This window comes from Thermobia domestica, chromosome 16 (assembly GCF_964235325.1).
Source record: "Thermobia domestica chromosome 16, izTheDome1.hap1.1, whole genome shotgun sequence".
Classification (NCBI taxonomy): Eukaryota; Metazoa; Arthropoda; class Insecta; order Zygentoma; family Lepismatidae; genus Thermobia; species Thermobia domestica.
Genome location: NC_137469.1, coordinates 22,745,807 through 22,760,150, shown reverse-complemented (window position 1 = coordinate 22,760,150; position 14,344 = coordinate 22,745,807). Strand labels below are relative to the sequence as shown.

The 14,344-nt window shown below is 34.8% G+C and overlaps 1 protein-coding gene across 6 annotated transcripts in view; it reads right to left on the bottom strand.

Moving 5' to 3' along the window:
- dnc (phosphodiesterase dunce) overlaps positions 1-14,344 on the bottom strand; it is an 872,058-nt gene that overhangs the window by 567,244 nt on the left and 290,470 nt on the right. The window contains exon 1 of one of the 6 annotated variants that reach the window (XM_081742186.1): positions 10,003-10,211. The exons of the other annotated variants lie outside the window; for them this stretch is intronic. Coding sequence (XP_081598312.1) covers positions 10,003-10,196 — 194 coding nt within the window. The 5' untranslated portion in view covers positions 10,197-10,211. Of the gene's footprint in view, positions 1-10,002; positions 10,212-14,344 lie in introns of those variants that run through there. 6 annotated transcript variants of the gene reach the window in all.

The following is a 14,344-nucleotide window of genomic DNA, read 5'->3' as shown; positions in this document are numbered from 1 at the left end:
GTCTTTATTGATGTTTCGATTATTAACAAGCCACAGTGTCTCGTGTATACCACGTAAAAGAGCTTGGTTTATGTCGCGTGATATTTTCTCAATGAATATCGAAACCGGAGGTGGTAATAGATTTCTACAGAAATTAGAGTGGAAATATAATATATTCTTGGGGCACTTGCTTGATTATAGAAAATTGAATATATTCTTGGGGCATTTAATTGATTACAGAAAATGGAATATATTCTTTTGGGTACTTAATTGATTACAGAAAATTGAATATATTTTTGGGCATTTAATTGATTACAGAAAATGGAATATATTCTTAGGACACTTAATTGATTACAGAAAATGGAATATATTCTTAGGACACTTAATTGATTACAGGAAATGGAATATATTCTTAGGACAATTAATTGATTACAGAAAATGGAATATATTCTTAGGACACTTAATTGATTACAGAAAATGGAATATATTCTTAGGACACTTAATTGATTACAGAAAATGGAATATATTCTTAGGACACTTAATTGATTACAGAAAATGGAATATATTCTTAGGACACTTAATTGATTACAGAAAATGGAATATATTCTTGGACATTTAATTGATTACGGAAAATGGAATATATTCTTAGGACACTTAATTGATTACAGAAAATGGAATATATTCTTAGGACACTTAATTGATGACAGAAAATGGAATATATTTTTGGGCATTTAATTCATTACAGAAAATGCAATATATTCTTGGCGCACTTAATTGATTACAGAAACCACTTTTTATTACAGTACTCATGCTTTTTATTACAGCATTTATTCTATATCGATTAACGTTAATTTCTACCATCCCGGTTTGAATAGAGGATTAAGAGACACGATGATGTCTATTTTTAGAACACTAAATCGATTGAACAAAGACACTTTTCGCTATCTCTTATCTTCTTGCTCTACATAAATCAATATTGAAACCGGAAGTTGAAGTAGATTTCTGTCACTTCCGTTTATGGTAGAGAGTTAAGGATGAAAATGAAATGTATTCTTGGAGCGCTAGATTACAGGAAACTGCTTCTCGCTACCTATTACCGTTTTAGGTCTATAATGATCAATGTTAAAACCGGAAGTGTTAAAATGGAGTGCATGCTTGAACTGCGGGATTTGTAACTTAGAACTGTTTGAAGGATTGGATTGTTTAAAGAATCGAAGACTGTTAGAATTGTGAATTAAGTGCATATTTGAATTGTGAGATTTGTGTACTTTGAATTGATTTACTTGTAGGATTCTTAAGGGCATCAAAGACGGTTAGAATTAAGTGCATATTTGAACTGCATGATTTGTAGTTTTGAATTGATTGAAGGATTGCATTCTTTAGAGAATCAGAGACTGTTAGAATTGAGTGCATTTTTGAACTACGGAATTTGTAGATTTGAATTGGTTAAAGGATTGGATTCTTTAGAGAATTAAAGGCTGTTACAATTGAGTGTATGTTTGAACTGCGATATTTGCAGCTTTGAATTTGTTGAAGGATTGGATTCTTTAGAGAAACGGAGGCTGTTAGAATTTAATGCATATTTGGAGTATGGAATTTGTAACTTTGAATTAGTTAAAGGATTGCATTATGTAGAGAATCAGAGGTGTTAGAATTGAGTACATATTAGAAATGCAAGATTTGTAACTTTGAATTGGTTGAAGAATTATATTCTTTAGATAACAGAGACTGTTAGAATGAATTGGTTGAAAGATTGCATTTTTTAGAGAATCAGATTTAGAATTGAGTGCATATTTGAACTGCAATATTTGCAGCTTTGAGTTGATTGAGGAATTGTATTTTTTTAAAGAGAATCAAAGTTTGTTAGATTTGAGTACATAGTTGAACTGCGAGATATGCAGCTCTGAATAGGTTGAAAGATTTCAATTTTTTTTTAAGAGAGAATCAGAGGTTGTTAGAATTGAGTGCATATTTGAACTGTAACATTTGCAGCTTTGAATTGATTAAAGGTTTGCATTCTTTAGAGAATCAGAGATTGTAAGAATTGAGTGTATATTTGAACTACGAGATTTGTAACTTTGAATTGGTTGAAATATTCTATTCTTTATAGAATTGAGGGCTATTAGAGTTTAGTGCATATTTGAATTGGGGATTCGTACTTCGCATTCATTGGATGTTAGATTCATTTGCGAATTGTGGACTTTTACTGGTAACCTCTAACACATTGATTTTGAAAATTGTCACATCTAATTCTTCTTTAATTGATTAAATGTAGAACATAAGTATGGTACTAGGATTTTAGATTCTTTTAAAAAAAAAAAAAAATCTGGCAGTCTTCATCGTCGTTTGTTCTGGGATATTTTGTTTTTCTTTTACAAGGAGAAGAGGGAGAAGAAGAATAAGCTTCTCCCAGTTTGTAGTTCACTCCTTCCATTTTTTTTTTTTTTTTTTTTTTGTTCTAAAATATATTTTCAGAAACCTTTTAAAAGTTGTGCTGGTAATGGTGCATCTTGCCATCGTCCCTTATCTAGTTGGTAACTTAAATTTTCAAAGTACCATAGATTTAACTAGCAAAGGCATACTCCTGGAAACTTTTAAAGAAGTTAAATGCTTGTACAAAAAGTCAATTTAGTTACTATCCTCAATACAAATACAACATTTCTATAAAGTTCAACACATAAGTGAACGCTTAGTGTCCAGAGCACGAAAACTTTCTCAAGCTAACGGAAAATATCTAATGATAAACTTAAATTAAAAAAAAATGATAATACAAAAAGCATACTCTTTCAGCCGGGACAAATATGCCTGAGGAAGAACAGAAAAAAATACCAGAGAAGCACGTACGGGTAATCCAAGATATGTATACAGGAGGCAAAACCCAAGTAAGACGCAGCGTGGAATTAACACAGCAAATCCCTGTTGAGGTTGGATTACACTAGTGCTTAGCCTTAAACCTGTAGGTACCTCTCCAATGTTGTCATGGAGGTTATAACGCAAAGTGTGAGGATTGAAGTTTCCTGGTGTATGATGTTTGCCAACAATGTTGGGTTATGCAATGCAAATAACGAAGAAGTTGAAAGGAAAGCCGAAAATTATTTTAGAGGAAGTCCTTGGAAGATGGAGGCCTAAAAATTAGTAAAAAAGAAAACGGAATATCTTTAATTTTACGGAGAAGGGAATGGCGAAGTAAGTTACAAGCATAATGATTGAATGAGTTTTTTTTTTAATATTTAGGTTCATCTGTTGCCAAGAACAATGGTTCTTAAAGAAAGCATGTGATGTTCTGTGTGACTGCAGATTGATTGATTGATTGATTGCGGGTGATTTGCAGAACAGCGGTAAGGGCAGCAATGAAATACGGAGCAGAAACATGGCCAATAAAGAAAAAACATCAGAAGAAAAGATTGAATGTTGCCAAGTGAGAACGCTGACCTAGACATGTGGGATAACAGAAAAAGAGACAGAGTGAGAAATGAAAGAGAAAGATGAAGCAACCAGGTTTGTAGAGATAGCTAAGAAGATCCAAGATCAAAAACTGTAATGGTATTGTCACCCAATGAAAACATGGCAATGGAAGTGAATGAAAAGAAAAGTAGAATGAGTTCAAGACAGAAATGGATAGATATGATTAAAAGATGAGTTCAGGAAGAAATCCCTAAGAGAAGTAGAATTTTTAGACAGGTCTTGATGGAGAAGTCTCATCAGAGATGTTGACTCCACTTAGATGAAAAGTACGGAGAGAAAGAAGAAGATACTTTCAGCCAGTAATAATAAGAAATTACTTCCAGGTATTCGATGTTTGAGCTAAAAATGTAGAATTAAGCAAATTAGAGATCAGTTATATCTGCTTTCTGAGTGACTATATGAGTTTCTTTTTGCTAAAATTGTGAAACACTTACCATTATAGCAAATAACATTGTTGAAAAAAACACAAATTAATTTAGCATTCCACATATACGGTATGCCCTTAGACTAATGATTAATTATTTGTTCAAGTTTAGCGACCTTTTTCGATTCCGAGGTCATATAAGAGATGAACCTACAATTAAACCATCATGATGCGTTCAACGCTTTACCACTGGACATGAAAGGTATGCGTACTGCCAACTACACCAGCGAGGAGAATGTTCATTGATATTTATTGATAGTGAAATTATCAAGAAAGAATTAGTAGAATGAGAATGTAGAGGAAAACGAGAAACTCTCAAGGAAACCCGCAGAAAGTGTGTGGTCCGCTCATATATCCTGGGATTGAACCAGAGGCTCCTAGTACCAGAGATAAGAACTCAATAATTAAACCAAATTATCCTCTTGATGGAATAGAAAATAATCGTTCTAACTATAGTAAACTTTACAAAAAAAAAAAAAAGATTGTTAACGAACCAACCAAATGTTTACATATTCTTTTTTAGTATGTGTGACTTCAAAATAATGTCCATAAAAAAGGTTATTTTGAACTTCTTATTCAATTAAATAGGAAATAACTAGGGTGATAAATGTAAAAATGCATAAAATCCAGAAATATTATTTTATAGACAAGTTTTTAGAAGTTGCAGAAGTAAATACTGCAGCTAATCTTTCTAGCGTTAATTTCTTAATGAACTAACTAAACTAACTAATTAACTAACTCTATGGCTTATGGAACCCGGAGGTTCAACGCCGCGTTCACAAAAGCTCTCCACTGACTTCTATCCTTAGCTAACTGCATCCAGTTTCTACTTTGTATTCCAATCTCTGCGAAATCCATCTTAATATTGTCCTCCCATCTGCGCGTAGGTCTTTCTAATGGTCGTTTTCCGATTGGTCTTCCAGTCAAGACTTTGAAACATATTTTAAAATAATATTTTTGCACGATACGCAGTGTAACACTTTCTCTCAACTTTGCTATTCTGTTTTGGCATAGGAGCTATATGAAATTTGTACATAGTAAAACATGATGATAGTAAATCAATTCAGTCTTAACATAGCCAGTTATCCAAGCAGGACTAACATTTTAGCGTGTTTTTTTCTTGGTGTTGGGGTTAACGTAGGCCTAGTTTTACTCATTTGACACAGAGACGGCGGGTGTTACAGAACCAGGGGAATGAACGAATGAAAGCAGTTATATAAACAGCGTCACCGTAATTTTTCTATACATATCTTGTATCATGCATGTAAGGAACGTTTCAGCTTTCATGGGAAATGCAGCTCATTGAGATACTAATATCAACAACTATTTTATACGTCAGTGGTCAGCGAAACCTTTTATTTGCTAAAAATAATGTCTTAGCAAATGTATTACAGTCACCTTAACATCCCGTATATCAAGACTGTATTGTAATCCTAAGCACGTACATAATTTTCGAAGAATAACATAAATATCTTATACATGACGATGATAATTTGCGTTATTTTTTTTATTTTTATTATAAGTAAAGCATTATGAGGTATATTTAACATTTATATCAAGTATTGAACGATGTGTTATGTTGTCTGTAATCCTGTAGGAAAATAATTTTGTGAGCGCATGAATTTTCTGAAGCGCTGCTATCTGTTGTTCCTATGTTCATTGTGTTCATCTTCATCGCTGACTATACTTCGTTCTCGTAACTACTTATAAATAATTTTCTCGTACTTTATTATCCCTTATAAGAGCTATATACGTTAATAAGAAAGAGAATGTTCTTGTAAAAGCAGTTGTTTGGCAACTGTATATGAAACAACACCAATGGTATGTTTCTAAAATGACCCCTAATCATGTCAGGTGATGGATTTAACGACTACCATTTTGACATCTTCCTCCAAAGTACGATGTGGTTGAAGCAGCTCCAGGTATGTGTCAAAATGTAATACAACTAGGTAACACAGAGCCATTGCATTAAATATACACAGCCATTTATTTCTTACTGTGTAGGCCTTTTTGAACTGCTCCGAGTAAGAGCGTATCATTACTGTAACTACCTCATTTTTAAAACTTCTTTTTTTGTAATACCCAGGCTCTATTCCACACGGTACAATTCTGAACTAGAAGGAATACCCCTTCGTGGCGGAGTGGTTCAAGCTCCTGGTCCAGGGTTCGATCTCAATAAATCATTGAATTACAATAAATCGAAATGATATTTCACAATTGAAACCAAATCTATCAATACTTTTTTTTAAAAAAAATATTCCGTTTACATTTTCAGATCTTCACTAACAATGCTATGCTTATTCTAAATTCTCTTCTAAAAGTTTTATAGTTATCACAACTTCTTCTCTACCTCCCAAAAGACACGAATAATTCAGAAAGTACCCCATCGTTATAGAAAGACAGGCTTTGCAAATCTAATTCAGCTTTGGGAAGAAGTAAAATCAACTGGCTTCATATCAAAGAAGCTCCCTGTTCATCTATTAATCCACAGCTTCAAGAACCGTATGTACTTTCCACCGCGGAAGATTTCAATCCTTCTGCATGGGAAACTTCAAAAGACTGGAGATGTTCTTTAAATCGCAAAAGCATGCAAATCCAGTTTCTTTTGCTTGTTGTCTCGTCTCGTCTATCTATCTATCTTTATCTCTGTCTCGGTCTCATCTAGCAATTCTTCAGTCTTTCATCTTTCCGTCTCATGCATCCATTTTTAATTTCCTCTCCTCCTCTCCCAACATTTCATTACCATTAAGCTTTGTCTCTCTCTCTCTTTTTCGGTGTACCTCAAGGTTCCATGTTGGGTCCTCTGTTTTACGCAAATCATCAAAAATACAAGTACTGTCAAGTCTGTCGCCGAAATTTCCCAAACAGTAATACAACTTCGACTATCGATATGCGAGATAATATAGTTTCATTATTTAAATACTTTCTTAACAGATTGATTCAGAAGTCCCGTGGCAGAAATGCATGTGTGTACGTACAAGAGATCAACAATTTTTTCCTGTTTTTGCATTAATTTTCATAACTTTACATACGTATTTTTTCAGTTACTACACATTTTAAAGATAAATAAATAAACTGTTAAAGCGATTTATTTTCTGTTAAAGCGATTTATTTTATTTAGTAGTAGCAGTTTATGCAAAACATTATAAAAGTAACGAAAACTTCTGAATGCTACGCTACGCGACCGTAAATGATCAACTAGATGGCGCATGTGTAGATAAATGATACTTGATCAATGCATCTGCTTCTAACATATAGCTACATTTCTAACTTTGTAAATCTGCTTCACACTGTTTTAAGTCTCTACTTAAAATTATATATTAGGTCAACGGTAGATAAAACCCCATTGTTTCCCGAAATCGATCTCGGGATACTGTTGTTATATATATATATCTAACACATTATGTAATCCCCTAATGAGATTGATTCTACGGAAGGTGACCACGATGATACTTCGGAAATGTGTAAAAACTATTTTCACATACGATTCGAAAACTATTGTTCATCAGGCCCGTAGCCAGCTCAAAAATTTAGGGGGGGGGCGGTAGAAGTTAGGGGGGCCCGACCCAATCATATTATACTTCATCACCATATTATAGTTCAATTACAAGCCTACCGTGAAATTTTATGGGAGCCAGCCAAAGTTTAGGGAGGCCCGGCCCCCCTTGCCCCCCGTGGATACGGGCCTGTTGTTCGTTTCATTAGTATTACTGACACCACGTAAAATAGTTTAAGCTCCACTTGGATAGTTCATACAAAGCAATGAAAGTGAAATGCACACGGAAGTGACATGTGATTAGTGGTTTATATCATTATTGAAGCCAGTGGTGATCACAGAAAAATTTCCCGGAGGTTACTTTCAATACGTGGTGAGTGAAAAGTAGTATTCCTAAAATACTGGTAACTTACATTGAACACGCTTGGAGATAATCTTCCTGCGCGTGGAGAATGGGATTCCCTCAAATCATTATTAACTAAACCTGTATGGAATATACATACATCCTAGATTTATTACACGTATTTATTGCAATTTTCGATTGTGATGTGCGATTAAATCTATTTTGTCGCTTCCCTGTTTAACACAATATTTGACAGATGTTGTGATTTCTATGCCGCTTTAATAAGTTAACTTTTGACTTAGTTTTTGCCTTCAGGCAAATAAAGAAAGTAAAGTCTCTGTCAAAGAAAGTAAAGAGAATCTCGCAATTTTATGTATGAGATATGGGTATCTATATGTCCTTTTTTATAGGCAACTAGCATTTCTTTGCTACTGTACAGGTTGCATAGTAGCTAGGAAATATTGTGGATTTTAAACGGGATATAGATAGCCACCGTTACCCGTGAAAATCTTAACGAATTGATTCCATTAACGAACTCGGCGGAGATAATTGTAATAAGAGAAACTACTTATCCTTGTATTATAGGCAACCAACATTTCTTTGCAACTGTGTAGGTTGCATATAAGCTAGGTAACGTAATAGATTTTTAAACAGGATATGGATAGCCACTGCTAAAGTCACCGTTATCCATTAGGATTTTAACGGATTAGGTTTACTAAGGAACTTGACTTAAAATAATAGATCTAGCTATCTAACTATTCAACTACATGATCCTAGTGATAACAATGGGCCTAATTACTCAACATGTGAAACATGTTAGATTGAATAAAAGTCGCGGTAGCGCAGTAGGTAACCTGCCAACTGGACGGGCCCGGTTCCAACCTCGGAATGAACATTTTTTTTTCTCGTTATACTCTCGCCCCAGTGCAGCTCTGAGATGGAGCTCTTTAAAAATTGCTACCTGGGGCAATCTGAAGAATAAGAAGGCGACAGAGTGGTACTGACCATGTGAGCCCAAGTAAAAAAAAAAGTGTAGAGTCTATATCTTCACGCAAATTCGCTTAGCCTTCATGTTCTGTCTCAAAAGGCTGAGAGACAGAACATTCTTTATTTACTTCACTAAATTGAATGAAATGACACAGTATTTAATTCGAAATTTAAATTTGCTCACGAAAACAAACAAAAAAAATATTTCAGTTCTAACGTCCCACTATTATTCCTTTATGCTAAAGGAAACGATGACTAAGGCAAATGAAATCTTTGAGTTTTACGTCCCACAGTTATACCGGTTAGGCTAAAGGAGACGGTGATTATGACAAATGAAATGGTGAAATGAAGAAAGTGGGAAGAAATGGGAGAACCCCGAGAAAGCCCACGAGCACGGTGTTTGTCCACCACAAAGTCCACACGGCGCGAGTGAATGATGATGGAAGAATTGGTGGAGTGAGAAAGTGGGAGGAAACGGGAGTACCCCGAGAAAGTCAATGGATGCGATGTTGTCCACTACAACTTTATTTGGTCGGGGATCGAATCAGAGACCCCCACGGAAGAGAAGTAAGCACTCTACCACTAAGCCACTGTGTCCCCACGAAAACTGATAGCTAACGTCGTAGTTGCACTGCAGCACCACTTTTCGTGAGACCAGCGAAAGTGATCGTTCGTACTCATCAGATGGCAAGCACGTACACAGGAATTTATTTCGAAGGAGAATTTCGGAAAGTTTTCGGGGAGATTCAAATTTAATATGAGGATAAATGATATTATAATTTGTAAAATCATGACAAAAATTAGACTAAATTTACAGAAAAGTCAAAGTTTCGACGGGAGGGGGTCCATATTTTCAGATTCCTCTTTGCGTACGTCTCTGTCAAACAGTATTGGTATTGTGACATCCACTCAGCATCGTGAGGATAAATGAGGAGCGACTGAAATAAAGAACCAGCGAACTCCAGTCTAGAAAGCCAACATTGACGGTGAGGGAAATGAATGTGTTGGCCTCGTTGTCTACCAGAAACTCACATGGGCTGAAATCGAACCGAGTATCCCTCATATCGTAATAAGAGATCTACCACTGAGCCAAAGCGACCCTACTTATAACTAGAGAATAATGGAATGTTGTGTAAGCTTATAATTTCAATTATTCTGTTTTCAGATATTAAATTACTGTAGATGACTTATATACTCAATTTATTAGCGAATCATGCTGATTAAAAATAAAATAAAAGAAAGAAATGAAATGAACTGAGAAAACTCTAGAACAAAAATGGGAGAACATTAAGAGAAGAAAAATCTTACCTTTCTCGTTTTCGATCATGTCCACGACGCGTACTTCTGCGCGCGTGACCCGTCCGAGACGAAGACCGACGACGGCGCTGTCCTTGATCGTCAATGTCACCTCCACTTTTCGTCACCGATGACCCGGGTTCGAGAAATGTCAAGTGTGCCGTTTCACGGAACAGTGACCAAAAGAGAATAGATAACGTCAACATTGTCACTCCGCGGAATTTTCACTTTTTAAAATTTCTTTTTCTAAAAAAAGGGAATTGCCTCCCTCTTGTTCACATTGATTATAATTAATTAAAGCACATTATAAAGTAAATTATGATCATTATAGCAACAAATACATATGCTAAGTCAGTCTTCATAACGGCACTACAAAAATAGATTTTCTTTTTCTTCATGGCCAAAGCGGAACTATTCTTGTATCAAACTTCTACCAAAGCACTCATCGTGTTACCACTATTCACACACATAACACTTTCACTTAGTTTTTTTTTTCTAATTTAGCTGTTTCAATCTCTCAATTTTCTTGAGAGGGTGTAATTTATTATAAGTATACGTGATATGGAATGTGAGATCTATCCTGTACAATTAACGTCAGCCTTTTCTGCACCACACAAGTGCATTTATCTTGAACTAATACATTTTTTTAAAGAAGAAACTCCGCACGTGAACATTTACTTGAGACGAAATATCATGTCTGTAACATTCCAACACGAAATCAAACACGATATGTATTTTCTTGATTTCGAGAACGCGCTAACGCTGCACTCGCACTGAGAAAAAAATATTGACAGAAAAGAATGAAATGTTTATAAGTCCGTTCCAGACACACTGAAAACATAATTCATACGCTTTTTTTTCTTAGGGAAATAGAAAGAACAAAGAAAAATAGTATTCTTTTTTTGTTTCGATCGAAATTCACGTGGTGTAAAATACAATCAAGTTTTATTTTGTTATTTTACGTTTAAGTTTTATTTTGAACTTTTGTTTCTTGTGTACAGTTCACATTGGGGAGAAAACGTGGCAGGTTGTGGAGTAGGGGTACGGGGAGTGAACAACCAGTATGCCCATCATTATCATTATCTTCTTCTTCAATGACCATTTATCACACTGCCGTATTAGCTCATTACATGGCCAATGGCCATTGTCTTTTTGGTCATTGTATCTGTGCTCACGTTGTTGTTGGAAGTTGGCTCGTAAGGAGAGAGGTGTATTTCAAAGGAATAAAAAAGAATCGAGGATAGTTGGGGGGGGGGAATATTGGCGGCAGAACAAAAAGAGAATAAAAATAGTTGAAGATGAGAGGGGGAGAATGAGGTAATGATCAGAAAAGGTGGGGGGGAGGAGGTGTGGTGTGCTAAGCGAAGAATACTACTACGAGCAGAAACGTTGCCTATAGGCCAACGAACGAACGTACGAGTGAGCTGTTTGTGTTATTTTTTTCTGTCTTTCTTTTTGGATTTGAGTCTCCCAAATGAGATAGGCGTCGGACAAGTTGAGAACGAATTATTTTCCACTAGTTCTTCGACACCTCTATTGAAACTTTTAATACATAATTACATACTACAATTCAAAAAGGTTGTATTTTAATGAGTACCTTACAGCAGTTATCCCTTCTATAGCTATTACGTGTCAAAATCTTTATTATTATTTTTAAAGAGACAATATGAAAAAAAAAAAAGAATATCTTACTTCGTTTTCTAGTGTTATATTTGGTAGTGTTCCCGGTTTCTACCTCCCTACTGAGTAATTGTTCCTAAATAATTTTAAAAAATATATATACTGCATATGTTTCTTGTTAAGTACAATGGAATAATAATTACTTTACAAATAATAACATTAACATACAAGGATATTGAAATTTGGAAATTTCATTAAAAATAATTACCTTGCTTATTGTGTTTTGTGTTCTTAAAAAAAAAAAAGATAATTACAACAGGTGTGTCCGCTTTTGTGTCTCGGGAAGGGGTGGGGGGAGAGGATTGGCGATGTACAACTAACAAAAGGTATACACTTATCTTCACATAAATAAAAGCTCTTGAGATATGTTTCTTAATAGACTTTTTAGACGTATATGTGCAGAGTTTGAAACCCCAAATTTTAGAAACGTGATATGCTCATAGAGATATCTTTACTATTTAGTATTGAAATTCGGGATGCAACTAATGTAATTTTGAGGCAAGGATTTTCAGTTGATCTCCGTTTTTAAGAGTACCATCCCGGCTTTCAACTTCAAGGTAAAAATTTAAAAAAAAAAAGAAAAAGGATCACCTACGGGACTTAAAACAGAGAGTCTTTGGTTATGAAACGAAACGCTTATTAATCATCTACACTGAAATCACAAGAAACCAATTCCGTTTCCAATTAAATAATCAATAATTATTTTAAGATATGTTCGATTAAATATTGATTGAAAAAAATCTTCTCAGTAACGTTACAGCGGCAACAGATGGTAATAAAACTAATCTTATAAATGCTTATGCTTATGGACTCAAAATTAGAAATTCCTTTGAAGAAGAAAAATAATGTTAAATTTTAAATCATGTGCACGAAAACAAAGTATTATCGAGCTTTAGGGTAGTTGTTTGTTTATACCTGTTTTTCAATCAGTTTTGTTTACTTCATCCATAAAGTAAATAAACACGTTGTTGGATTATCTGTCATCCATAACACAAATTTATCACGTTACTGCATTACTCCCGCGTGTTGAGGTTTGTTTAGACGATGCTGACAAAATAAACTGAAGTGCTCTTGTAGATCAGCGTTGTATAACCTAGAAAAAACCGAGTAATTTTAGTTTACCACGTTAACAAAAACAATGTAACCTATCATGTAAACGAAAACAATTGATTGTAAAGTTTAAAGAAAATATGTCTTGCTTTACGTTTCTTCACCTTTATTTAACTAAACGTCTTAAATTTGTTTTAGGCATTTATTTAGGAATAACTTGTCGTTCCCAGATAAAGGACTCAATTACAAGTAATGACGACAGAATCGAGTATGTTGTAAGCCAACATGAGAACCACCTGTTGCAGGAGTTTCGAAGCAATTCCGCACCAATGTATTGTACCTACTAAAGGACGAAATATCGAACTGTTTTAAGGTTATCACTGGACAGTTTTTTTTGTTTGTTTGTTAACATTGAAACATCTTCGTTATTAGATCCGAATTCTTTCTGTATAAAGCGTATTTGTGTGTTGCATTAGTTTGATCATTTTTCACGATAAGTGTGATTTCAAAGTGTAGAGAAATTCCATTCCCAAGCTGAGTTAATACCGTTTGTGGATTTGTTATGTTATTTTTCACGTCAAAACACAACTACTAGATGTCTGGAGGCACGATGATGAGATCTTTTTTAAAAAATATATGTAAATCATGAAGTAGTACAAGTTATTTTATGAAAATTTATCACAGCTAAATGCCGGAGTTTAAAGCTTCGTTTCTGTAGATAAACTAAGGAGAGAAATTCGAAGTTTTCACCATTAAAATTCACAAATTACTCAACTATAAAAGACTTCCTTTTTCAATCATAATTACCATAAAATTTGCAATTGTTTCATCATCAAAGAACACACACTTATTTCAATCGATTTTTTTTAAAAAAAACTATTGTACACTGTAAGTTTTTACGAACAACACTTTTCGAGATTGCTAATCAAACACAAGTACGATATATCCATTTCTTAGCAACGTAATAAAAACACCGATTCACATTATGATGTTGCAAATAACAGGAAAGGGAAGTGGTCGCACGTTGTATGGTTATCTTAATCTTTCCTTGTTTTCTGATAAATTCAGTGGTGTCATGTAACCAACACAATTTTCGAAACACTGACGTCTTCTTCTTTCCTTATGAAAAAAAAAAAAAAAACACGTGATTTCACTCTAACTTGTCAAGGCAGTGAGATTTGAACCTCTGACTAGCGCAGTTACAAAAGCGAAAACTAGCCATTCCAACCAACACACACACGTTGAATACAAGTCTAACTAACAAATACACATGCACTTTTTGAGTTAACAACATATACAGCTGAAAGCAGCGCATAACACGCGCGCGGCTGGCTGGCTGGCTGTAGGTCGGGCAATGAGAGATCGTTGTGCGCCTGTCCAACGGGAGGGCGACAACGGGTTGTGTTGGCACTTCTCTCCGTTTGAATCGTGCTGTTAACACGCACACATAAACATACTCTCACGGTATGTACGGGAAAGAGAGAGAGATAGAGAGAGAGAGAGAGAGAGAGAAAGAAAGAGAAGAGAATCTGTGCTTCTATCTAAAATACCCAATCTTCTTTCTTCTTTTTTTCCCACCTTCGTTGAACGGATGATCGGATGCAAAAACACTCCACTATCCTAT